The sequence below is a fragment of the Mytilus californianus genome, unplaced genomic scaffold, assembly GCF_021869535.1.
Source record: "Mytilus californianus isolate M0D057914Y unplaced genomic scaffold, xbMytCali1.0.p SCAF_7, whole genome shotgun sequence".
In the NCBI taxonomy this organism is placed as follows: domain Eukaryota; kingdom Metazoa; phylum Mollusca; class Bivalvia; order Mytilida; family Mytilidae; genus Mytilus; species Mytilus californianus.
The window spans coordinates 36,480,605-36,508,525 of record NW_026262723.1 but is presented as its reverse complement, the minus strand read 5'-3'; the positions used below and the strand labels follow the sequence as shown (position 1 = coordinate 36,508,525).

General features: G+C 32.1%; 2 protein-coding genes across 3 annotated transcripts in view; one reads left to right on the top strand and one right to left on the bottom strand.

The window, feature by feature from the left end:
- The window catches only part of LOC127710097 (PHD finger-like domain-containing protein 5A), a 36,371-nt gene extending 24,679 nt beyond the window's left edge, over window positions 1-11,692 (bottom strand). For both annotated transcript variants that reach the window (XM_052215850.1, XM_052215851.1), the window contains exon 1: window positions 11,621-11,692. In XM_052215850.1, coding sequence (XP_052071810.1) covers window positions 11,621-11,672 — 52 coding nt within the window. In that variant the 5' untranslated portion in view covers window positions 11,673-11,692. The remainder of the gene's footprint in view (window positions 1-11,620) is intronic.
- A 214-nt stretch (window positions 11,693-11,906) lies between these two features.
- The window catches only part of LOC127710086 (probable ATP-dependent RNA helicase DDX47), a 30,479-nt gene continuing 14,464 nt past the window's right edge, over window positions 11,907-27,921 (top strand). Inside the window, exon 1 of the mRNA XM_052215832.1 lies at window positions 11,907-12,049. Within this exon, the coding sequence (XP_052071792.1) occupies window positions 11,972-12,049 (78 nt within the window). The 5' untranslated portion in view covers window positions 11,907-11,971. The remainder of the gene's footprint in view (window positions 12,050-27,921) is intronic.

The following is a 27,921-nucleotide window of genomic DNA, read 5'->3' as shown; positions in this document are numbered from 1 at the left end:
CATCAATTCTAAGAGGATGCAGATTGTTACTAACCATACCCAGGAACCACCGCAGAATGAAAACCAAGCATGCAGATTGTTACTAACCATACCCAGGGTTCACCACAGAATGAAAATCAAGGGTGGGGGAGAGATGTCATTAATTCTAAGAGAATGCAGATTGTTACTAACCATACCCAGGGTTCACCACAGAATGAAAACCAAGGGTGGGGGAGAGATGTCATCAATTTTAAGAGGATGCAGATTGTTACTAACCATACCCAGGGTTCACCACAGAATGAAAACCAAGGGTCAGGGAGAGATGTCATCAATTCTAAGAGGATGCAGATTGTTACTAACCATACTCAAGGTTCACCACAGAATGAAAATCAAGAGTGGGGGAGAGATGTCATTAATTCTAAGAGAATGCAGATTGTTACTAACCATACCCAGGGTTCACCACAGAATGAAAACCAAGGGTGGGGGAGAGATGTCATCAATTTTAAGAGGATGCAGATTGTTACTAACCATACCCAGGGTTCACCACAGAATGAAAACCAAGGGTCAGGGAGAGATGTCATCAATTCTAAGAGGATGCAGATTGTTACTAACCATACTCAAGGTTCACCACAGAATGAAAATCAAGGGTGGGGGAGAGATGTCATTAATTCTAAGAGAATGCAGATTGTTACTAACCATACCCAGGGTTAACCACAGAATGAAAATCAAGGGTGGGGGAGAGATGTCATCAATTCTAAGAGGATGCAGATTGTTACTAACCACACCCAGGGTTCACCACAGAATGAAAACCAAGGGTGGGGGAGAGATGTCATCAATTCTAAGAGGATGCAGATTGTTACTAACCATACCCAGGGTTCACCACAGAATGAAAATCAAGGGTGGGGGAGAGATGTCATCAATTCTAAGAGGATGCAGATTGTTACTAACCACACCCAGGGTTCACCACAGAATGAAAATCAAGGGTGGGGGAGAGATGTCATCAATTCTTAGAGGATGCAGATTGTTACTAACCATACCCAGGGTTCACCACAGAATGAAAACCAAGGGTGGGGGAGAGATGTAATCAATTCTAAGAGGATGCAGATTGTTACTAACCACACCCAGGGTTAACCACAGAATGAAAATCAAGGGTGGGGAGAGATGTCATTAATTCTAAGAGAATGCAGATTGTTACTTACCACACCCAGGGTTAACCACAGAATGAAAATCAAGGGTGGGGGAGAGATGTCATCAATTCTAAGAGGATGCTGATTGTTACCAACCATACCCAGGGTTCACCACAGAATGAAAATCAAGGGTGGTGGAGAGATGTCATTAATTCTAAGAGGATGCAGATTGTTACTTACCACACCCAGGGTTCACCACAGAATGAAAATCAAGGGTGGGGGAGAGATGTCATCAATTCTAAGAGGATGCTGATTGTTACCAACCATACCCAGGGTTCACCACAGAATGAAAATCAAGGGTGGTGGAGAGATGTCATTAATTCTAAGAGGATGCAGATTGTTACTTACCACACCCAGGGTTCACCACAGAATGAAAATCAAGGATGGGGGAGAGATGTCATCAATTCTAAGAGGATGCTGATTGTTACCAACCATACCCATGCCAGGGTTCATCACAGAATGAAAATCAAGGGTGGGGGAGAGATGTCATCAAATCTAAGAGGATGTGTCGCTTTCGTTTGCATCCCTTCCATATTTTACTTTGAGTGACAATTAATCATGCAATTGTGTGGTCACATATATAAATACATGAAAAAACATGTGTAGTTTCATTTCTTTTTCAGTCTTTCATAGTGTAAGTACATGTATACAAATAAAAATACTGTTTAACAATAAAGATTAAAACAAAACAGTAGTTTTTTCTTCAAAAGACATATATATTGTATATTTTTTATTTGATTTTTATGTCTCAAAACAGAGACTAATATAATGAATCTATTGGTCAATGTTCCTGTCCTTATACATCGTAACTAGTTTATGGTCTGTATGTGCTACAGAATAGAGTAAAATTAAAGAATAAAGAAAATGGGCCAAAAAATGAAGAAGAAAGAATAATGGGTGCTTAAATATACATAATAAGAGAAAATTTGTATATAAAAAAAAAGAATACAGAAAATGATGACCCAAGCCCACTCCCCTACCAAAACCCTCTTAACTTAGCACCATATATATAAAATCAAAAGACATCCTAATCCTACAATGTATAAGTCCTAAAGTATGAAGACATATCTTGAGTTGGTATTTCAATGCTAGAAAAAATTATAATTGAGTTATCTTTCTTGTATTCCTATGAATTTTTAGAACATATTGTGCCCCCAAAAGAAAGCATAAATGGTAGAAAGGTCGATTTGGAAATGAGACAACTATCCTCAGAAGCCATTTGGGCAAGGATACAAACAACTACAATTCACTGAACAGTCTTCATTAAAGAGAAAACCCCATACATTAAATGTTCTATAGGGATTTAGTTAACAAAGATTTGTTTGTTGTATATATTTGTAATCATAACTTACTTACACGTAATCAGTATTCATTGTGCTAAAAACCATTCCATTCAATTTCAATTGAGGAAGTGAAATAAGCAAAATAAGACTGTTCATCTTAAAACAGCACAACGTACTATGGATTTTTCATTTGACTCACCTTTTCAAAAAGTGATGAGTCCCAAGACTCCCATAAATAAAATGCTCCGCTGGGCGCAGCTTGATACAACCGCAGAGGTCGAACCCTGAACAGTTGGGGCAAGTATGGACACAACATTCAAGCTTGATACAGCACTGAATTTGGATTGTGATTAAATATTTGACACAGCATAGGTTTCTGACACAGAATGAATGTGGTCTAAGAACTTGAAAATTTTTAATTTACCTATTCAAACCATATCATTATTATTTGCTTTTATATATAAATCAGAAATAACCAATTTAAAATGGAAAATTTTAAAGAAAAAAAAAGGAAAAAAAATCCCCCCCCCAATTTTTTGAACCCCCTTGTGATTCATCACCCCCAAACTCAATCCCAGACTTCCCTTTGTGGTATGGTACCTTGCAGTACAATTTCAGAGAGATCCATACACTTGAACACAAGTTATTGTCTGGAAATTAGAAAATGCTTGTTTTTTGGCCCCTTTTGGCCCCAAATTCCTAAACGTTAAGGGCAATTACCCCCAAACTCAAACCCAGCTTTCCCTTTGTGATATGGAACCTTGTAGTACAATTTCATAATAAACAGCTGCGCCATGAGCGCATGATACGCCCGTCGTCTTGTGTGTGAATTTTTATGCAATAAGCATAAATAGTTTCTGACATACGGCGTGACATGCGAAAACCCCCTTTTTTTTTTTACAAAAAACTCAATATCTATAAAATAAAATTTTGAATCAAAACCAAAAAGTATACAGATCTTTAGATTAATATAACTAAGAAGTGTGTAAAATTTTAAGCAATAATCATAAATCGTTTTTGAGATACGGCGCAACATGTGAAAACACCCCTTTTAAAAAAAAAAATCAATATCTCAAAAATAAAATTTTGAATCAAAACCAAAAAGTATACAGATCTTTAGATTAATATAACTAAGAAGTGTGTAAAATTTTAAGCAATAATCATAAATCATTTTTGAGATATGGCGCGACATGTGAAAAACCCCTCCCCCTTTTTTTACAAAATACTCAATAACTCAAAAATAAAATTTTGAATCAAAACCAAAAAGTATACAGATCTTAAGGTTGATATAACTAAGAAGTGTGTAAAGTTTTAAGCAATAATCATAAACTGTTTTTGAGATACGGCGCGACATGTGAAAAACCCCTCCCCCTTTTTAACAAAATACTCAATAACTCAAAAATAAAATTTTGAATCATCACCAAAAAGTATACAGATCTTAAGATTAATATAACTAAGAAGTGTGTAAAGTTTTAAGCAATAATCATAAATTGTTTTTGAGATACGGCGCGACATGTGAAAAAAAACACACACCTGTTTTAGTTACTAAGTCCTGTAACTCAAAAAGTTTTAATCTTATTTTCACCAAAAAGGATACAGATCGTTTGACCATCATAAGAAACAACTATTTTAAGTTTCATGAAATTTGGATAAGTCATTCTCAAGTTACGGTGCGACATGTTTACGCCGGACAGACAGACGGACAGACGGACAGACAAACGGACAGACGGACGGACAGACGGACAGACAGACGGACGGACGCCGGACATTTGTATAACATAATACTTCCCGTCAAAAATTTGACGGGCGTATAAAAATCCATACACTAACACACAAGTTATTGTCCTGAAACTAGAAAAATGCTTGTTATTTGCCCTTTTTTGGCCCCTAATTCCTAAAATTTTGAGGCAATTACCCCCAAAATCAATCCCAGCCTTCCCTTTGTGGTATGGTACCTTGCACTACAATTTCAGAGAGATCCATACACTTGAACACAAGTTATTGTCTGGAAACTAGAGAAATGCTTATTTTTGGCCCCTTATTCCTTAACATTTTGGGCAATTACCCCCAAACTCAATTCCAGCTTTCCCTTTGTGATATGGAACCTTGTAGTACAATTTCAGAAAGATCCATACACTTACACACAAGTTATTGTCATGAAACTAGAAAAATGCTTGTCTTTTGCCCCTTTTTTTGGCCCCTAATTCCTAAAATTTTGAGGCAATTACCCCCATGAAAATCAATCCCAGCATTCCCTTTGTGATATGGAACCTTGTGGTACAATGTCAGAGATATCCATACACTAACACACAAGTTATGTCTGGAAGTTACAAAAATGCTTAATTTTTGCCCCTAATTCCTTAACTGTTGGTACCATAACCCCCAAAATCAATCCCAACCTTCCTTTTGTGGTATTGAACCTTATGGTAAAATTTCATAGAGATCCATTCACTTAAACTAAAGTTAGAGTGCGAAAACCAATGTGTCTTCGGACGACGAAGCTGTCAATGTCATACCAATATACGACCGCAAAAAAATAAAAATCATAAAAAATATCGTAGTGAGATTCATGTGAAAGTGGCCTTAGTCAGTTAGTAGTAAGATTCAAAATCATTTCACTGTAGATTAAATTTTGCAAAAATTATATTTTAATATTATATATATATACGGACTTCATCCTCTTTCACAAGTAACACTTGCCTCATATTGGGCTATTCCAGATATAATCCATACCCCTCCTATAGAAGGTACAAGTGGTTTGGGGAAAAAATCCATGGAAAATTTTGGATATGGTTGAGAAAAAAATCTGGAATTCAATGTCAGCCCTAGGCCTCTGGAAGGCAAATAGAGAAATAAAAATATTCAATGGAATATTATGATGCTGATTAAAGAAAAATTTCTGGAAATCCAGAGCCATCATATAGAAGGCAAATATAAAAGTTTAAAATTCCATGGAAATTCTGGATTATAGTCATATTCAGTAAACCTTAGATTTGAGCTTATGTACAGTACCATTTAAACGGATAGATTCCAGATCGTTTTTTTCCAATTTCCGTGTTTTTCGGAGTCACACTGTGTACCGCGGATTAATATACTCCCAATTTCCTCCAAAGATTCACTCCCAACACCAGGTGGCTGTTAATTTGGTTAATTTCCCATCGGATGTCCTAAAAATTAACGACGCGTGACAACATAATCGGATACACCAGATTATTTACCTATGTACCTCTAATCGATCTTGATTGCACCTGTGTTTTCCTTTCTTTGACAGATAAAGATGTGACATTATCATTCAGCATAAGATAATTATTCTTATATGTTTTTGCCCCATGTCATTGTCATTTGGAATAAAATGTACAAACGAATAAAAATATGAAGAAAAAACTTATTTTGTATTTCTATTATAGTCCTGTCAGGTCATACTTTGTGTTCTTTCAACAAAGACGATTTTACCACAATTAGAATCTTTTATGAATTACTCAGTAAGCAATTGCCGGTGCATATTTATTTTGCAATGTAAAATATTATGTTTCACTACCTTGGTACATGACCGACTTGAATTATTTGAATTCCGAAAAGAAACTGTAAAGTGACAACTCTGTTGAACAAAGGGAATAAGTTTTGTATGCATGCCCTTTATTCTTAAAAACAAAACACTGAGAGAAATTCCCCGCCCAGGCACAACACACCATTCACAACTTAATTAATTATATGGAAATAAATCATGCGTTTATCTCTGTTATTGATCTTTAATTATTTAAAATAAAATCGGATGAGCGCAATCTGTATTTTACTGCTCGTTAAAAGTCCTTGGCGAAATGAAAAAAATGAAATTATATCGTGTACCCAGATGCTACAAGGAAAACAATTTGTGAAAAAATAAGACTAAACTGGACAGGATTTTAGCGATCTACACATTTTCACAAAGGATCTCTACCAACGCCTAACTTAACGACATGCATCATGTTTTCATCTACAATAAATTTATATTGTTGACCATGGACGTATAACTAATGTTCAGGTCTACGTTCTGTTTTGACTGATAAAACTTAAAAAATAAAATAGTTAAAGAAGACCTGTGTTCGTTTATTCGGAAAAGAATTATATTTTAGATTCCGGTTAATCAATTGTAATAGGACCTTCTAGAGCCTCAATACTAACGCACAAAAATGTCAATCATTAATACAAAGCAACTTTAATAAACTGCTTCGCTGAGCGCAGCCGGATAAGCCTGCAGAGGTCCAACCCTGAACAGTTGGGGCAAAAATGGACACAATATTCAAGCTTGATACAGGTCTGAATTTGGATTGTAATCAAATATTTGACATATTATAGGTTTCTGAATAAATGTAGTCAAAGAACTTGAAATTGGTTATATGAATTGAAATTATATTCAATTAAAGATTTCTTGCTGTTGTGCAATACACTGAACACATTGCGCTATGACTTAGTAAATCTGTTGTCAGACTTTAAACAAATAAAGTTCAATTTCTTCTCAATGTCAAATTAGAAATTTATGAAAATCAATAGGGAGATTACATCAATAGCTATAAATAATTCACCAAAGTTTCATGAGAACTGCTGAAAGCATTTTTGAGTTATTGTCTAAAAACTGGAAAATCCCCCCTTTTTTAATGAATAAAACCCCATAACTCAGAAATGTAAAATCTAAAATTTATAAATTCTAAAGGGAGCTTACATCAACAGATATAAACAATTCACCAAAGTTTCATGAGAACTGCTGAAAGCATTTTTTAGTTATTGTCTGAAAACTGGAAAATCACCCTTTTTTTATGAATAAAACCCTGTAACTCGGATACATGTACGTAAAATCTATAATTTATAAAAATTGAAAGGGAGCTCATGTCAATAGATAAAAACAATTCATCAAAATTTCTTGCAAGTTGGTGAAAGCATTCTTGAGTTATTGTCGGAAGACTGGAAAATCCCCCCTTTTTTAATGAATAAAACCCCAAAACGTTAAATCTGAAATTTATAAAAATGAAAGGGAGCTCACGTCAATAGATATAAACAATTCACCAAAGTTTCATGCATATGGGTTAAATTTTTTTTTGAGTTGATGCCCGACATGTTGACGACGGATGGACAGACAGACGGACGGTCAACAGTATACCATTATACATCCCGTAAACGGGCGTATAAAAACCTGAATGAATTTTCCCTAGGTCGTTCAGAGAGGTCACCTGAGTTTACTGGTACGTGATATTATTTCCAGCCATATAAAAATCTTGTGGTGCTGAGGATAAAACTGATGTCAGCTATTTTTAGCATTTAATATTGTGAGCGAAGTTAAGTTCAAGTTCAACCACACAATGTTGATCACTGAGATGTGTATCGTGGAATTGTCTTCCCACGGCAAATTAATTTCTTTTAAAATCTTTTAAGATCACTGTCCAAAATACAACACACAAGTTTACATTCATTGTGTGTAAATAAATATTATGCAAAGACAAGTTAATGCAGCTGTGGAAGTATTCCTCTTGTATGCAAAATGTATTATTATCCTAATATAAAGTAATGCCAACAAATAGTTAAAAAAAAATGCCGTAGACTTATTCAGCATAACGAATGGTGAATAATATTTTCTTTTTTACTTGCATATACAAGACTTTGAGACACGTAATTTTCTTTAAACTGCTCACATTTAATCAGCGGTAGTTTCCGTCTATTTTTTACAAAAGTATGTCCCTTTTTGTAAATAAATTATTAATTTACCGATGAAAAAAAAAACGAGGTCAAAATCAAGTATAGTTTTTTTTTTATAAAACTTTAATGCAATTGAAAGAATTAACAACAACATTTTGCTTTTAAATCTTTTATTTGTTTCAAGCAATTAGATAATCATAAAAAGAAAATGCCATAGACTTATTAAGCATAACTAATGGTGAATAATATTTTCTTTTTTACTTAAGCTTGTATACAAAACTTTGAGACACATAATCAGGGCCTAATCTAGGATTTTGAAGAGGGAGAAGTGACTTCTCCTTCCATGAGAGAGAAGGGAGAAGTGAGATTCCATTACCGTTTCGGTTGCATCATGTTTTCATGCTTATCACATGTATCACTAAGGAAATTGTTTTATATTCAATAAAAGATATACTTGCAGTTTTTTCATATGTTATTGTACACAATGTATATATACTGTAAATTCAGAAACTATTGCGATGTTTTTATTATTGCGAGAAATGCGACAGGGTTATGATCGCAATAATTTAAACTCTCATTTTAAATTTTTATATGAATCAAACAGGATTTTTCTCAATATCACAAAAATTAAAATCGCATTTTAGTCTAAAATGACAAAATCGCTATAATAAATGCACGCAATAATTTCTGAATTTACAGTATATAGAAAGTTCTTAATAAAAAGTTTTAGACAATATATAGTTGTTATTTATTTATTGATACCATAGTGTGTTCTAAATAAAATTTGTTGATTGGGACATGAGGGAGTAGCCTAGTAATATTATCAAGATTATGATGCATTAAATTCATGTGCAATTTTGTTTTTAAAACTCCAGAAAAATATGACTCCCAGTTTACCTGATGAATTTCACATGACTGGGAATTTAATTTAGATCACCACTTGTCATTATTTTGTAAAACTTTATGTTAGTTGTAAATTATGATTATCGTTAAAGATTGTAAGTCTATAAATAAAAATATCTTTCAATCGCAAAATAATTATCCGATAAGGGTGCTACCATTTGATTTTTATGGGGGGGCTAGGATGAAAAATATTGTCCTGCCTATTTATTTTTCCCTCTATTCGGTCCTGCCTTTATATTTTTCACTCTATTTGGTCCTGCCTTTTATTTTTTTAGTTTATCCTGACTTTTTTTTTTACATAAATTGTCATCCTGCCTTTTTTTTTTGCAAATAATCTCATCCTGCCTTTTTTTTACTCAAAACTCCTGTCCTGCCAATTTTTTTCAAATTTCATCCTAGCCCCCCCCCCCGCCCCATAAAAATCAAATGGTAGCTCCCTAAAGAGCTAATTTCTATCATTTTTTAAAAAATATCATCCATATCAACGAAGTGGTCATGAGAAAAAATCCACTGCTGATTACAATCTGGTCGATTGTCGTACGTTTGCAATCACATTATCCATCAGCTGTCTTTCTACCTTTTATATTTCAATTTTTATTCAATGAATATAATAAATCTACCGTTAGTTCCCACCCTTTATCTACTGAATAGTAAAATTGATCGACTCGTGTAGGTAATAAAAATAAAACAAATCAGCTGAGTGATTACGCAACATCCTCAGATGAAAATCATCGTAAAACGATAACTTAAACAGGCGGTCAGTATTCCGTTTGAACAGTTTTGAAAGTTATATCCGAGGATGTTCAAAGTCGCCGTTGTATTTATCTAATTTGATCGTTTACAGTATTAGTCCTGGGTCGTTTTGAAAATCTCAATTTTCCTTGTGAGCCGCCATTCTTTTTACCTGTGAGACTTGTCAATCACAAGTTGTCTCCCTTTTACCGATTTTGATAGCGATTTGACTTCGCTATGAAGTCAGTCGGCCGGCTAGATTTAGCGATTTTCAAAATTCTTTGGCGACTTAAATCGTCATTTCGCCGGCAAGATTATGGCCTGCATAATTTTCTTTAAACTGCTCACATTTATTAAGCTTTGAAGTAGAATTTCGCGTTTTTTTCCACATTTTCCACAAAATTTTATAAACCTTTTTCAGTAATGTCGGTTTTTTTTAAACAAGCAAGTCCATTTAGGTAAAATTATTTTTAGATTAGCAAGCAAGAAATACGAAAAGATTTTAACTTATTTTTAACACAAAAATTAAACTTAACCAATATAAAAAGACATTTAAAATTATACACTTGTTTGACACTTAAACTGGTACAGTAGACCGGAAATATAATTGTTTATTACATCAGGTAATCCAATTACCCTATCAGTCGTGTGCCGGCATAGATTAAAGTAGGATTAGGGCAATTAATTCCTCGGTGTTGGGAGTGAGCTCACTATCACAATTAACATTTACGCGATTTTGGGAGAGATTACTCCTTAATTCCTCCCAACATTTTGGGAGGAATATCGGAGTTTCTCGGAGTGACTCTGAAATTTTCCTTGGTGTAGGGTGTTGGAGAGCTGGTCCGTTTGAATGGTACTGTATTTAACTCTGACATTTGGCAGTGCTGTAGCTCAATCAATCTATACAAAATTATCTCCCTTTGACGTGTTGCAAATGAAATTTAGTTTTAGCATTTAATATTAACTAATATTATACATGTTATAGACATAATAATGCTGTATTTTTTTGTGTTGGTTTGGTCTAGTGCCAATAATTTAGGTTATATAAGTATCGGTAAATTTTAATGTATTAAAATATATCTTGTATTTGCAAAAATTTTATACATGTACTTTTTTTGTTGGCAAATAAAAATCAGATCATAATATAAGGTATGTCATGTTTTATGAATAGTTCAATGTTTTAAGGTATCAGATTTAGCTTAACTAGAAAGTAATCACTCCAAGAAGTATACAAAAAGTTCTGAAGTTCGACTACATGTTTAACCCTGCCACATTCTGTATGTACCTGTCCCAAGTCAGGAGCCTGTAATTCAGTGTTTTTTGTTTGTTGCTGTATATCATATTTGTTTTTCATTCATTGTTTTGTATGTATATCAGGCTGTTAGTTTTCTCGTTTGAATTGTTTTACCTTTGTCATTTCTGGGCTTTAATGGCTATGCAGTATGGGATTTGCTCATTGTTGAAGGCTGTACAGTGATCTTTAGTTATTAACTTCTATGTCATTTGGTCTCAGGTGGAGAGTTGTCTTATTGGCAATCATACCACATCTTCTTATTTTTATAAATGTACAAAATTATGTATGTTCAAACATAAGCCAGAGTACTGAACTTCAGCCTGAGATTTTTAGATAATTTCACATATAAAATAATTCTAATTCATTCTCACGCACTTGTTTCTATCAATGGGAAGATAGTGGATCTTCCCATAGATAGAAACAAGTGCCTGTGAGTGTGAGGCTGTGCTCATTCTTCATAAACTGAAAAAATCTAATTTTCATCTATGCTTTTGTGTTTTATTCCTATACATTGAGGATAATACTCAATTACAAAGAATCTTCCACAAACCGCACAACAAGCTAGTAATACTGACCAACCCCTGGCTGTTTTCTACAGAAAATTAAATCTGGGTGATGTTTTGCCATCGTCTAAAAACGTTCAACAATACTACAAAATTTAATCAGAAACGAAATTTTCATTGATTTCTATAAATGCAGTTAAAATATAAACAATCGAATAAGCAAATCTTTTCTTTTTGTTTAATTAATTTTTCTGATAAACGTTTATAAATAATAATCATTATTGCATTATTAAAAAAAGGAAATATAGTTGATATATTCGGTTTGTAAGATAATTTATCAAAAATGGAATTCTTCTTGGTGATCGAAACGTTTGAATATCCGAATATTCAGTTTTAGTTTCAAGCTCTGTAATTACATTGAAAATGGCATCTGAAGCAACTTCTGAAAACGTGGTTCCAGAAAATAAAGAAGTAGAAGAAGAAGTAACATTTAAATCACTGGTAATTGACAAAAAAATATCCAAACAATGTTGAATATATCCCATTTTTCACCCATCGGTTATACAGATATAATTTTTACCCAAGAAATAATTTCTGATCAAAAAGTGCAGATGAGAGCAATCAAATTAACAAGTAATAGCTTTTCAAAAAAAGTCTAGCCGTCTCTTAGCTGATGAAAATGGAAAGTTGTCCTCGCTTTGTAGATTAATTCATTCAGAATAGTCTTGCATATCAATCAACAAATTTTACCACTCACGTGAGGTCACACGTTATGAAGTAGTATATCGTTTAACGTTGTGTGTGTTTACAAAACTCCAGAAGATTTGGCTATTTATAGATAAAAGTTACCTGTATACCAATGTCATGAATATGCATGATTAATGACCAGGCAAAATCTAATTGCTAAAATAGAGAGGACAAATCCGATACTCTACGGGATTGAAAGACATTTACTAGGTTTGGATTGTCCTAACCAATCAACAAACTTTGATTATTCACGTCTCGTAATATCTTCCAATCAGGTAGTAAGAGGCATTCACACACTGACTGTCCATCGTTCAATTCTTAATAACATCTCCGAGGAGACGTTAATAAATTCCAGATAGTGATCGTGATCAAAGAATAAACTCTTCAAAGATACCAGGATTAAAATTTTGTATGCCAGATGCGTGTTTCGTATACAAATGACTCATCATCACTGACACTTAAATAAAAAAAAAATTGCGATGAAGAAAGAATACTAGTCCAAATAATTGGGTAGAGACAAAAATTAATTTTCGCACCAAAATTAGTTAAATTTGAACTACCCCAATTTCTGGAACTTTTGATTTATATTATCGGTAAACTCTGATCTGTCAAATTTTCACAGAGTTCAGTGTGAAAATTGATTTTTGGTGGAAGACTGAAAGCCTTTACTGCCGGCTGTAAAATCATTGAACCGTCACCAGGACGTATGCCGTATCCCTTTCTGTGCTTTACAATTTCATAACAACTTCCATGCCATATCTTGACACCGATGTTTACACATGATCTAATCTGCATCATTTAATTTATTAGTTAGGCTTGAAAAACGATCACTATCGTGAGTGTTATAATTTCTCATGTTTTAATGTATTAATAATTACCCTTTTATTTATGTAAATTATTAGATTTCATCTCATTTTACATGAACGTTATTTATTTACTTTTAACCGGATGTCTTTAAAGTAGAGTTTGTAGTACGCATCAGTGAATTTGGTATCAGGTCGGTTCGCCTTGAGTTCGTCCCCATAGATAACATTCACCCTGGGTTCCTTCTCCTTACTTTTATTGTGGAAGTATTATATTGACTGCTTTTATCAAGGAAGTTTTATACGTCCTTGCAATTATTAAAAAATAATAATTTTGTGGGTATTAAAGTTTAATAAACTTATTCGGATATTTATATGGTATAAATTCTCGAAATTCAGAACCACGTTGGTTTCATATCTGCACATGTGCACAAATGGGAAATTTAATTGTGCATCTGAAAGTTTCAAAATAATGATAAACAGAATTTGTCATATATTCATACAATCCATCTTGAATTGAGTTAAAGTCAAGTATATACGTGGAGAGTACGACTTCAAATCAATGATGCTTGAAAAAATACACGGATTTAGTTGTTCCGTCTGCTTTCAGATCTTTTATGCAATCAATTAAGTCATATTCCAGTTTTAGACAACGTGTTTTTTAAAACGAAAGTTAGAATATTTAAGTATGTTATTGCGATAATAAAGAGTCAAGCGCACACATGAATCTGCTGGTGTTTTACACATCAAACGATGCACCGTCTGTTGACAGAAATATCATTGTACAAACTAATGTCTGTTGACGAATTCCATTTCGAAAGTACGTAGTTTTCATGCATATATGTTGGTCATTGTCGGAATGTCCCCAATGATTGCCTTTATTGCCTTTATACGTTTCAAAGTTTTAGAAGTGATAAAAAACAGGATTTAACAACTGAATAGTCCAGCTCTTTACCATTATTGTCATTAAGGTACACACATTATCGAGGCTCGAGTACGGAACCAGTAATTTGTTGCTGTCAATAGTTTTATTTTCATGAAAAATTTCAGAAAAGGGCTGTGTGACTCCTGACAGAAAATGCCATTCCTAACCTCATACTTTTGTGTAAAAATATTAGAGGAAAAACATATATATTGGTCAAGCACTTTAAATGAACGGGTTTGAAATGCTAAAAGAGTCAAGTGCACATGTGATTCTGTCAACTGACGGTGCATCGTTTGATGTGTAAAACACCAGCAGATTCATGTGTGCGCTTGACTCTAAATTATCGCTATAACATAGCAAGGTCATCACCTGACTTGACCAGTCAATCCTTGGCCTGACACATATCTGCATTGGATATATTTAGAATTTTTCAATATATGTTCATAATGAAAAACCCTAGTTTAAGCTAAGTTGACTAAAATCTTGGTGGCCAGTTTTTTTTAAAGTTAACTATCTGCCTTTGACAGAAAACTTTCAAGTGAAGCCAAATCAATTACTGTTATAATTGCTTGGCGAAATTGCATTGCATCAAGTTGACCATGCTGAGACGAATGTATGGAATTTAGTTATAGAAGATTTAATTTGAATCAACAGTATTTGCAGATTTTAATGTTAAGTATAGTGAGTTTTGGTTGAGTTATGAGTATTATTATTTTTGGAAGAAAAAAATACGTCGAAAGCAATAATGGGACAAAGCAGGCTGGGTTGGTGGGGGCTGCTTTTATTGTAATTCAAGTTACCTTCTATGCATTCCACCTCAGAGCAATCAGCTCTTTGATTATAAAATTGTATAATTCATGATGAAACTACTGTATTATTGTGTATACATGCAAAATTATTATCATACGAAAACTTCATTAAATCTTAATGCAGACATACTGAATTCGACTTGGAAATGAATAATTTACCCAAAGGTGAAAATTGTAATAAACTGATTAGAAAACACTGTTTTACCATGTTTACTTGAAATCCATTCAAAAAATTTCATATCTATCTTATATAATTATGTTCTTATTTGCATTGGTAATGAATTGATAAAGCAAAGTTATTTGTATTTTAAAGTACTAAACAGTCAGGGGAATTACTTAAATGAGTGATTTCTTTAATCACTATTTCAAGTAACATTTTTTTAGAAATTTTGGAAGTAAGAGTTGTCTTTCTTTAATAATCACCTATTTAAGTAGTACAAATAAATCACTAGACTAAGTGATTTATTTTATTGTAGCTTTAAATATATAATACTAATGATCCAGGGACTAATTATGTTGCTAAAATTATCAGAACCAACATCTGTGTTTATAGAATGACCGGTCATGTCAGGTGATGACCTTGTACTGAATCTGGGATAATGACATGAAAATCACTTGTTTAAGTATTATACCTCTATTTTCTTCCAAAAAATCACTTCTTTAAGTATTATTATTTTAATTACCCCCACTAATTTCAACACCCCCGAACAGTAAAATTTTGGTCGCGAACAGTAAAATTTTATTGCATAATCTGTAAGATGAAACCTTGAATTTTACAGGAAAAATACTCCCACTGCTGGGAAAAATCTGTTAAGAAAATATTAGTTCATTATGTAACGCCTTCATTATAGCATTTTTTCAACAAATATAGAATTTACAGATGAATGATTGCATCAAAGGCATAAACCTTGCTACTTAAAGAAGCAAAAGGTTCTTTTTTTTCAATTTTACTAATAATTAGATATAATCTAAACCTGTATGTTTAAAATTTTGGTAAAACTACAAAATCACAGAATTTCTGATTTGCTACTTAAATGAGTGATTTATAAATCACTTATTTCAGTAATTCCCCTGACTGCTAAATGTAAAAATATGATGAGCAATACTGGAAAAATTTGTTTTGATATTTGAGAATTTTTCAAAATTCATCCATTTAACATCAAACTATAAATGTATATATATGAGCAGGGTTTCCCCTGGGTTAATTTTCTTTTTTGCCACCTCTTTCGCCAAAACAATATATTTTTCACCACTTTCAATTTTTTTCGCCAACTAACATAAACATATTTTCTCTAAAATTTTCCTTCTTTCATACCAAAAAAAAAAAAAATCAGTTTGCCCCAGGGCAAAGTCAAAATAAATGGTCCAAATTTTATTTTTTTTGCCAAATTTCAACATTGTTTTAGTGCATTTTCTTTTGTTGTATCTTGATACATATACATTTAAGTTAATAAATCCAAAAGGATATAAAAAAGTATAAAGAAATAAAAAAGTTCTAAAACTTTATTGACATAAACCAATAAATCAAATTTAAATCAAGTATACCATTTGGGAATATGATTTCAGACAAACACTATCAAATATTAATATTTTTTTCACCCCAGTTGATTGCAGAGATCCAAAAATTACTTTTAATGCAAAGATTAATAATCTCATCTTTGATTATCATATTTTTTTTTATGTTTTTGGCTATTTTTTGTATCAATTCATTTAAAGTTGAATGAAAAAGTTTGGATTAAAAAATAATTCATCAATTAGCTGATAAAAAAACTTCTCCTTATTAAAATTAACCCTTTTTCAAATTCACTGAGGAAAAAAAATTGATAGATAAATCTTTTAATAAAAAAGATATATCAAATAGAAAATACATCCAATTTCCCCTGTTTTTGTTGCACTCCTGACATATTATACACCAAACTAAAATACAGAAACTAGAACAAAATACTCATGATTTTTTTAAATTTGTAATCATTGCTGATTTATAAAGACCTAAATCTGTCATTTGAATGTTATTTCTATTTTAACTTATGCATCTTATGCACTTCAGATCATATTTAAATTGATTTTTCAGACACATTATTATAAAAATTAGGTTAAGTTACCAAACTATGAACTAAATTCTATTAAATATTCAGCAGAATTGCTGTTTGACAACTTAAAAAGAGAACTGCAATCTTCAAAGTTTTTCTGAACTATTATTATTTTTTAAAATTATAACCTATATAAGGTACTTTATTTCTCCTATCTTGTTGCACTCCTGACATTCAATATATATCATATCAAAATAGTTATATATCATCAAAAAAGACCATGATTTCTAGATTAAGTGTATATACCTTTCAGATTTAACATTTTAATTTCATTCAAACAATATTTTTGAACTATATCATATATATCACTTATTGTATACATAAGTTCACGTCTTATCACATTTCGCTACTCTTTTTTTTTAAATGTCAGTCATTGCAATGTTAAAATGGGCTGAAATGTGTGGCTTGATGTGTAGAATAATCCTGCAAAATATCTTTGGAAAATTTCAAGTATTAGAAAAATTACGTTAAAAAAAGATGCCAAAATTGTAAGGAGTGCAACACTTTTTCTTGACATTTTGAAAAAAAAAAAAATTTGAAAGACACAGCAACTTGTAATATGATGATATGTGCCATAGATTCTTATGTATATTACAACTTTTATGTCTTAGTGATGATTTTAGCTACAAATGAAGCTTGTCCATTGAACCGTTTTGATACAGATGTGTTTTGAATAAAAGTTGTGCCATGTCATTAGTGCAACACAAAAATTAGTACTACTGAGGAATAGAATGATTTTTGCTTAAATGACTCACACCTAAACATAAACAAAAGTCAATCCTGTAAAACAAATATGTCCTTTCTAGAATAAATAGTTCATTTACCTGATAATTGATATAAATAATGTGTGAGAGTCTAGTAAATTAAGGCCTCCCTATCACATGTATACGTGTCAGGAGTGCAACTTTGAAGTTTAAAGACTCACACTGAAAATATACAAAAGCCAATATATGGTTCTGATTTATTTTTCAAAAGATACTATACTAGATACAAGATTGCACCCAAAGAGTAGCCTGATAGACAAGGAATTTTTCTTTCAGAACCATTTCTTTGATGTCAGGAGTGCAACAGTTTTAAAATGACATTTTCTTGGACTTACATTTTAAGATAATCTCAGCTCCTAGTGACTCATTTGCATCTAAACATGTTTTCTAACTATTTAGGTTACATGTACGAGTTATATTAAATTCTTAAAGGTAAATTTCAAAGCAGGACTTTGATCCAAGAATCATTGTTTGATGAATTTTTATATAATTATAGAATTTAGGAAGCTAATGTTCATAAACTGTGTATTTTGTTTAGGAAATAACCATATTTCAATTTAAAAGTTTTATAATGGTTTCATGTAATACTAATTAAATTATTATAACTGTAATAACAAACAATTTTGTTGAACTCCTGACATGAATTTACCATAACAAGAAGTTTTGCACAGATTCAATATTTTTATTTTAAAAAGTCTCACAAATTTGGAGTTCATCTTTCAGATCCAACCTTAAAATGAATGAAAGATGGGAAAGATAGTTGATGAAACTAAACTAACTTGAGAATAAAATCAGACAGACTAAGGGAACACACCATCAAAGTCAACATCGACTAACTTTGATGAGCAGAAAATTGAGAAAAACTCTGAAAGAAGATCCACCTCAAGGACACACTACACAAATATAACCAAAGAAAGAACAAAGAAAAAAATGTAAAACTTAATTACAAAGACTTAGACCTGAAGACAAAAACACAGATCTAAAAAATGAAGAAAAAAAAACAAAACAGAGAGATTGGCAACAGAAGAGAAGAAGAAAATTGACACAAGCCAAAAAAATTGCAAACCCACAGAAAAATGTCCAGTTGAGAAGTAAAAGTACAGGTGCAGATACACTATCTAGAGAAATCAGAAAAAGAAGACAAAATATAGGGAAAATTCTTCCTGACCAACCCAAACCTTGCCCTAAAACAATTGAATACATCATATCCACAGCTACACCAAGGTAATTGCAAGAACTAATTGGAAGTGTGCTAGAAATTGATGGGTGCTGAAGTGGAAACAAAGTTGAGAGACCCTTAATAGATCTGGAAACTGTTGAAAAGAAACTAGCATTTTCAAAAAGAATAGAGGCTACCTAAAAAACTTAGACTAAGTACTAAGGGACTCTTTGAAAATGCCATTTTCTTTTCGACAGTTTTCAGGTCTTTAAGGGGTTCCTCAACTTTGTTTATACTTCAACATGTTCAAGACTCATCAATTTCTTGCACACAGCTGCCATTAGTTCTCATTAACTCTGACAACCACCTTGGTGTAGCTGTGGATATGATGTGCTCAATTGTTTTAGCCCAAGATTTGGGATGGTCAGGCAGATCATGTCTTATTCTTTGACTTCTCTTTCTGATTTCTCTAGGTATTGTAAGTGCATCTGTACTTTTGCTTCTTGACTGGACAATTTTCTGCTGGTTTGCAACTTTTTTTTAGCTTGTGTCAATTTTCTTCTTCTATTCTGTTGCCTTTTTCTCTGTTTTGTTTTCATTTTCTCATATGTGTTTTAATTCTGGTCTAAGTCTTTTGAACTTAGTGTTACATTGTTTTGTTTTCTTTGTTTTTTCTTTTATTATATTTGTCTAGTTTGTCCTTCAGATTTGGATCTTATTCATGTGTTATTTCAGTGTTTTTCTCAATTTCTACTCCTCAAAGTTGAAGTTGTTGTTGACTTTGATGGTGTGTTTGTATGCACTTAGCTTGTCAGATTTACTCTAAAGTTTAGTTTCACAACCATCTTTCCCATCTTTCATTCATTCAAAGGTTGGGTCTTAAAATTGAACTCAAAATGTGCAAAACGGCTTGTTATGGTAAATTCATGTCAGGAGTGCAACACAATTAATTGTTTGTTATAACAATTATAATAATTTAATAAGTATTACATGAAACCATTATAAAGCTTTTAAATTGAAATATGGTTATTTCCTAATCAAATGACAAAGTTTAAGACAATTAGCTTCCATAATTTGAAAATAATATGAAAATTTAGCATTCAAATATGTTTGCTTGTGACAAACAATGATTCTTGAATCTAAGTCCTGCTTTGAAATTTACCTTTGAGAATTTATTATAACTCATACTTGTAACCTAAATAGTTAGAAAACATGTTTAGATGCAAATAAGTCACTAGGAGCTGAGATTATCTTAAAATGTAAGTCCAAGAAAATGTCATTTTAAAACTGTTGCACTCCTGACATCAAAGAAATGGTTCTGAAAGAAAAATTCCTTGTCTATCAGGCTACTCTTTTGGTGCAATCTTGTATCTAGTATAGTATCTTTTGAAAAATAAATCAGAACCATATATTGGCTTTTGTATTTTTTCAGTGTGAGTCTTTAAACTTCAAAGTTGCACTCCTGACACTTATAAGGAGGCCTTATTTACTAGACTCTCACACATTATATATATCAATAATCAGGTAAATGAACTATTTATTCTAGAAAGGACATATTTGTTTTACAGGATTGTCTTTTGTTTATGTTTAGGTGTGAGTCATTTAAGCAAAAATCATTCTATTCCTCAGTAATACTAATTTTTGTGTTGCACTCCTGACATGGCACAACTTTTTTTCAAAACACATGTGTATCAAAATGGTTCAATGGAAAAGCTTCATTCTGAGCTGAAATCATCACTAAGATATAATAGTTGTAAAACAAATAAGAATTTAAGGCATATTCCTCCATACAACAATTTGCTGTGTCTTAAAAAAAAAGTATTTTTTCAAAATGTCACAAAAAAGTGTTGCACTCCTGACAATTTTGGCATCTTTTTTTAACATAATTTTTTTAATACTTGAGATTTTCCAGAGATGTTTTGCAGGAATGTTCTACACATCAAGCCACATCATTTGAAATCAATTTATCCACTCAAATGATCAGCATGGTTGATAAATATTGCTTTATATGCAAGGAACCATTTATTTTGACTTTGCCCCCCATTGTTTCTATGATAATTCTACAAATCTCATTTTTTAATCTACATAGTAATGAATAAACACTAAACAATTACTTTTTCAAAGATACTGTAAAATTGCAATAAATATCATGAAGTCATCATTTTTGACTTCTGGGAACACAAGATTCATCTTCAATAAGTTTATCGGATATATATTTTCCTAAAGTAGAGATTTCTCTTACTTTTAAATAGATTTCTTCGTAGCAACAGTTTTCTTTAAAAGAAAAGTAAAACTATTCTTGAAATACATGCGTCGCCAAAACGATTGTAAAGTACCCACTCCAAATCAATTATTTCTATCAAAGTTAAAGGATGAAGTTAAAAGTCAGAGATTTTTCTTGCTACAGCTATAAAATGCAATCAACTGATTACTGATTTTCTGTCAAAATCGTTACGAGTTCAAGGTGAATTCCGAGTATTGTCTGATCAGGTAAAGTCTGAGAAACCAGAAAAAAGTAAACAAGATGGATGAAATAGAATCATTATATTTCTTTTGCCAATAATGAATTTTAATCGCCACAATTTTTATTTTTCGGAAAATGCGAAAATGGTGACCGCCAGTGTAGGAAACACTAAGGACAAATTGCCAACATTACACAATACATTCTTATTCAAAACACTTAAATATGAATAAAAGGAAATGTTGGGATTATATATATAATATAATACTCAGAAGACATCTAGAGGTCAAAATACAGACTTCAACAATTAAAGTTGTGAAAAAACTAAACAAAGGCTATATTAAAGGGGCATTATCTGTCAAATTCATGTTCACCGATTTGACTCAAATTCTTATATTAGACTTGTAACATACTAAAACGCATATTCAAATTAGAAAAAGTCTAAAATAAACAATTTACGATGCATAGACTGGATAGTATGTATCAGCATTTCGTGTGTATTTTAGTCTAGACGCCATCTATTTAACCATTGAGGTAACCTTCGAAGACTGCTGATGGTCATATAACCCGATATAAACATAAACATAGATAGAAATAGATTTCAAACTCGTGCAATTGGATTTTTCTAGGTCTGTTTGATTTCATAAAATAGGTTAACCAAATATATTAATAATCGTTTTTACCTGTATAAGAATAAGTTTTTATACGACCGCAAAAAATTTTTTTGGGAGCGTATAATCATGATAATGGTATGATGTCGTATTCGTCGTCCGAAGACATATTGGTTTCCGGACAATAACTTTAGTTTAAGTAAATGGATCGCTATGAAATTTTTTAAGAAGGTTCAATACCACAAAAGGATTTTGGTGATGATGGTCTCAACGTTTAGGAATTAGGGGCCCAAAAAGGGGCCCAAAACAAGCATTTTTCTAGTTTCAGGATAATAACTTGTGTATAAGTATTTCGATTGCTCTGAAATTGTACCACAATGTTTAATATTACAAGTAGAAGGTTGGGATACATTTTAGGGGTTATGGGGCCAACAGTTTAGGAATTAAGGGCCAAAAAGGGGCCAAAAACAAGCATTTTTTCTAGTTTCCAGACAATAACTTGTGTGTAAGTGTATGGATCTCTCAGACATTGTACCACAAGGTTCCATATTACAAAGGGAAGGCTGGGATTGCGTTTGGGGTTATTTGCCCCAAACATGTATGAATTAGGGGCAAAAAAAGGCCAAAAACATGCATTTTTTCTAGTTTCCAGACAATAACTTGTGTGTAAGTGTATGGATCTCTCTGAAATTGCACTACAAGGTTCCATACTACAAAGGAAAGGCTGGGATTGAGTTTTGGGGTTATTGCTCCAAGGGGGGTTTCAAAAAGTGGGGGGGGGGGGAATTTTTTAAGGGATTCATACTTTTTTTTCAAAATTTTTTAAATTTTGAATTTTTGAAAAGTTTCAAGAAGAAATCTTCAATTGCACAGTATTGCGCAATGGATTTATAAGATCTTTGACCACATTTATTTTGTGTCAGAAACCTATATTTTGTCAAAAATTTGATCACAATCCAAATTCAGACAGTATCAAGCTTGAATATTGTGTCCAAATTTGCCCCAACTGTTCAGGGTTTGACCTCTGCAGTCATACCAGGCTGCGCTCAGCGAAGCATTTTATTCTAGATCGAATCAGTCAACCAAATGGTTTACCCTTGGCCTTGTTTCACTTCCAATGTTTACATTCTTACCATTTAATAACTGAACATGCCTAGTTCATGAGTAACCAATCTCTAGCTATAGGAATCAATTAAAGTTCACATGAATACAAGGATTCAATGATGTTGAATTATTCACTTGCAAGTGAATAATTCATTAGCGATGTTTCTTTGCTTATTTTGACAAAACTAAACCAAACTGGTTGTTAAAAGCGAATTATTATTTCACTATTTCACTTTTATTAATGATTGAACAAAAAAAATCATTTTTTATTTTTTTTATATCTCGTAGCTTATGCCCATTTAAGATGCGCTTTCCATTTCAAATTCACTACATGTAAATAACATAAAAACATTTACATATAGATAACTGTAAGCAATTCCCCTCAATTGAAAATTAAATAAAAATAACAGATAACAAGTATATTGGATACAATATAATTCTAACAAATTAGCCCTTAAACAAGGTAAAACAATCCAATCAAGAAAATTGATATTCCACACACTTAAATCGTGCAAGATGATGGGACAATAGATAATTATTTTTGGATTAGTGTACTGTATTATTGTTGTACATTGTATTTTATTGTATTATTCTAACATGAAGTAGAAGAAAAGAATACTTATCTATATGAAACCCTGTTCGTATATAGAGTTATTAATATTATCAAGGTACAAAAGCAAAATCCACACGGGCTGTTGTGTACAATGTACCTTACAGTTAAAGATGTAGCAGTTTAATAGGTCATTGTTAACCATGTTAACAGCTTTATTGCAATAAATCTATTATCAAGTTCCAAAAAAAAAACTAAAAAAAATCAACACATTAATGAATGAAGACCCTTCAGTACAAACATAGTCATGATAGTATACATTGTATAATAGATACAGTCAAAGGTAATCATGTATACATTAGCAAGTAAGAAAAAGGTTGTTTTTATCTTTCCAGCGACATTGGTGCTTGCGTCTACAATTATTAAGTTTTCTGCTTAAGTCAGTTTGATAGGAACTACATTTGTACTGGTGATAGATCAGTGATATTTTGCATAAAGTTGCATTACTATCAATACATATCAGTTAAACGACTATCCTAGGTCAACATGGTCAATGGTCCAGCAACATAAAATTGATAAGCAATTTTCATTGTTGAGTTTTCTGCTTAAGCTAGTTTGATAGGAACTACTTGTGATAGATCAATGATATTTTGAATAAAGTTGTATTACTATCAGTACATATCAGTTTGAAGACTATTTCGAGGCCCAGCCCCTACAGTAGGTCATGTTCCAGCAACATTCAATTAATAAGCAACTTTCAATGTTAAGTTTTCTGCTAAAGTTAGTTTAATAGGAACTACTTGTGAAAAATCAATGATATTTTTCTGCCCCTGCCGTAGCAGTGGTGTATGTACGTCCCAAAATTGGTTTCCGTTCTCTAACTTGAGTTGGCCTCAACCAAATGTTATGAAACTTATACACAATGCTTATAACCACAAAACACAGATCAAGTTTGAATTTTGGTGGTGTCACTTTAACCATTGTAGAGTTATGCCCCTTTATAAATGGAAAAATTGCAAAATTTTTAGTTTCCGTTCTCTTACTTGAGTTTGCCTCTACCAAATGTTATCAAACTTATACACACTGCTTATTACCACAAAACACAGATCAAGTGTGAATTTTGGTGGTGTCACTTTAACTGTTCCAGAGTTATGCCCCTTTATAAATGGAAAAATTGCAAAATTTTTATTTTCTTCTTAATATCAAGTTATTTTTAAAATTGGAGTTATCTTCCTTTGTCCTTGATTATACATGTTGTTGAATCAACTACAATCAATGCTTTATACAATGCAATGTTTAATTTTTACTTCCACTGATGATAAAACACAGATCAAGTTGAATTTGGGAAGTGTCACTTTAACCATTATTGAGTTATGCCCCTTTATAAATTGAAAGATTTCAAAAATTATAGTTTCCATTCTGTAACTTAAGTTTGCCCAACCAAACATTATGAAACCTTTACACAATATTCATTACCACAAAACTAAGATCAAGTACAAATTTTTTGTTTTCGTTTTCTAACTTTAGTTTGCCTCAACCAAATGTTATGAAACTTATACACAATGCTTATTACTACATAATACAGATAAAGTACAAAATTTGGTGGCGACACTTTTACCATTCTTGAGTGATGTCCCTTTATAAACATAAAAATTGCTGAATTTTTCGTTTCCGTTATCTAACTTTAGTTTGTCTCAACCAAATGTTATAAAACTTATACACAACCGTTCTAGAGTTATGCCTGTTTACAAATAGAAAAATTGCTGAGTTTTTATACGTCCGTTTATGGGACGTATTATGGTATACCGTTGACCGTCAGTCCGCCCCTCTGTCTGTCAGTCCGTCCGTCGTCAACATGTTGGACATTAACTCAAAAACAATTTCACCAATTTGCATGAAACTTTGGTGAATTGTTCATATCTATTGACCTGAGCTCCCTTTCATTTTTTATAAATTTTAGACTATACGTTTCCGATTTATGGGGTTTTATTCATTACAAAATGGGGGATTTTCCAGTTTTCGGACAATAACTCAAAAATGCTTTCAGCATTTTTAACGAAACTTTGGTTAATTGTTTATATATATCTGTGTAAGCTCCCTTTTGATTTTTATAAATTTTCGATTTCACGTTTCCGAAATGTAAGATTTTATTTGTTTATGGTCTGACAACAGATTTACTAAGTATTGCGCAACAGCACAGTGTTTTGCACAACAGCAAGAAATCTTTAATTGAATTTATATTCAATTCATATATATATAACCAATTTCAAGTTCTTTGACTACATTTATTCAGAAACCTATGATATGTCAAATATTTAATTACAATCCAAATTCAGACCTGTATCAAGCTTGAATATTGTGTCCATTTTTGCCCCAACTGTTCAGGGTTGGACCTCTGCGGTCGTATCCAGCTGCGCTTAGCGAAGCAGTTTATTAGTTTCTGTTCTCTACTAAAGTTAGCCTCAACCAAATGTTATGAGACTTACACACAATGCTTATTACCACAAAACTCAGATCAAGTTCAAATTTGGGTAGCGTCACTTTTACCGTTCTTCAGTTATGTCCCTTTATAACTATATGATATGCAAGCGGGGGAATCATCTGTGTCCACATGTGGACACTATCCACATTTTGTATATATATATATATATATATATATTCAATTTAGACATGTATATATATATATATATATATATATACAAGTCTAAATTGAAAACAACGTTCAAACCTATGATTGCGTTGGATAAAAACCGCAATTTTTATACGTGTGCATTCAAAACAAATTTCTTGTGAGAGGGGTCTAAATACAGCACAAACAACATTTTCCAAAAGACCAGAAAAGTGAAAAAGTATATTTTATCAAAACGCATTTGACTAACAGGTCGAACAACAAATGTTCTTAAACCCTGCTGACTGCCATTGGTGATTGCCAAATAAACAGATCACTGATGTAATAAATGGATCTTAATTATAAATTTAATACTAAACAGAAAACAATAAACTTGCGGAAAAGATGGTATACCGCAAACAAAAGGTGCAAAGGTTTTTGTACACCATATCCGGATTTCGACAATTAATGTCTCTTCAGTGATGTTAGGAATCGAAACGGTATTTGGAAAGCCATATAATTTACCTCAATTTAGGATAGACTCTTGAATTTTGAGGAGTCAAAATAGGATGAACGGATCATATAAACCCGAAGGCAAATATAATACAAGCCCAAACGAAAAAATATAAACAAGTCTTAATTGAAAACAACGTTCAAACCTATGATTGCGTTGGATAAAAACCGCAATTTATATACAGTGTTCCCGCCTGCCCTAAATAGAAGGGCGGCCCGCCCTTGGTGCCCTTACCCCCGCCCTTCTGCCCTCCAAAGTAAAAGAATGCACCCCTCTGCCTTTTCAAAAAAATAAAATTTCCAAATTTCATGTCTACCGGCGTTTCCGGTAAAATTGTTACCTGATTGTGTAACACTAATTAACTGACAATGGGATTAAGTTAAATACCTAGTGCTTTGGCAGTTTTATCACCTTTGTTAATGATTGTTTACTTCTAATTAGTGGATTTAAGATAATTGAACAAATACTAGATATTTAATACAGAATGAAATGTCCACATGTTATCCATTTGTAATGTTTATGTACAACATATACACCTAAAAAAAATTATTTCAGTAGGCATAACATAAAAAATAAAATCTTAAACAATTTTAAAGGCATACATAGTTTTGACTTAATAGGTAAAAAATGTTTTGTTTCATAACTATGAGTATGAAATTTAAAGAGGAATCAAAGAAATTTGTACTTTTAACATAACAAGATTCACTTCCTGTTTTTAATACTTCTTGTATTTTATAATCCTCCTGACATAGGAGCACTCAACAAATTTATTTTTAACAATGATGGAGAAAAAAGTAACTGTTTATACCTTCTGCAATATATTATTGCATCAATATAAAATATGATCATCTCCTGTCTCACCTGTTATATTTATAAAACTCCTTACTGAGGAGCACTTTGGTGTGCACTTAAAAATACTTTTTTGTAACAATTCAAATGATAATTACTAACTCTCAATAACATATAAACTATATGTTTGAACAAGTAATTTAAATGTAGATAATTTAATTACATTCAACATTCAATTTTGCATGTATAACTCCATCTTTCAAAACTACTTGTTTATTTTGGTATAAGTTATAAAACATTGAAATTTCTGATGATTATTTTCCATACCAAATGTACAAGTTTGTTTAGATTAACATCAAAATGATATGCTTTGCTTCTGACATGGTATGATAATTTGATGAAAAAAAATTCTTACTGGAACCAACATCAAGAACACATT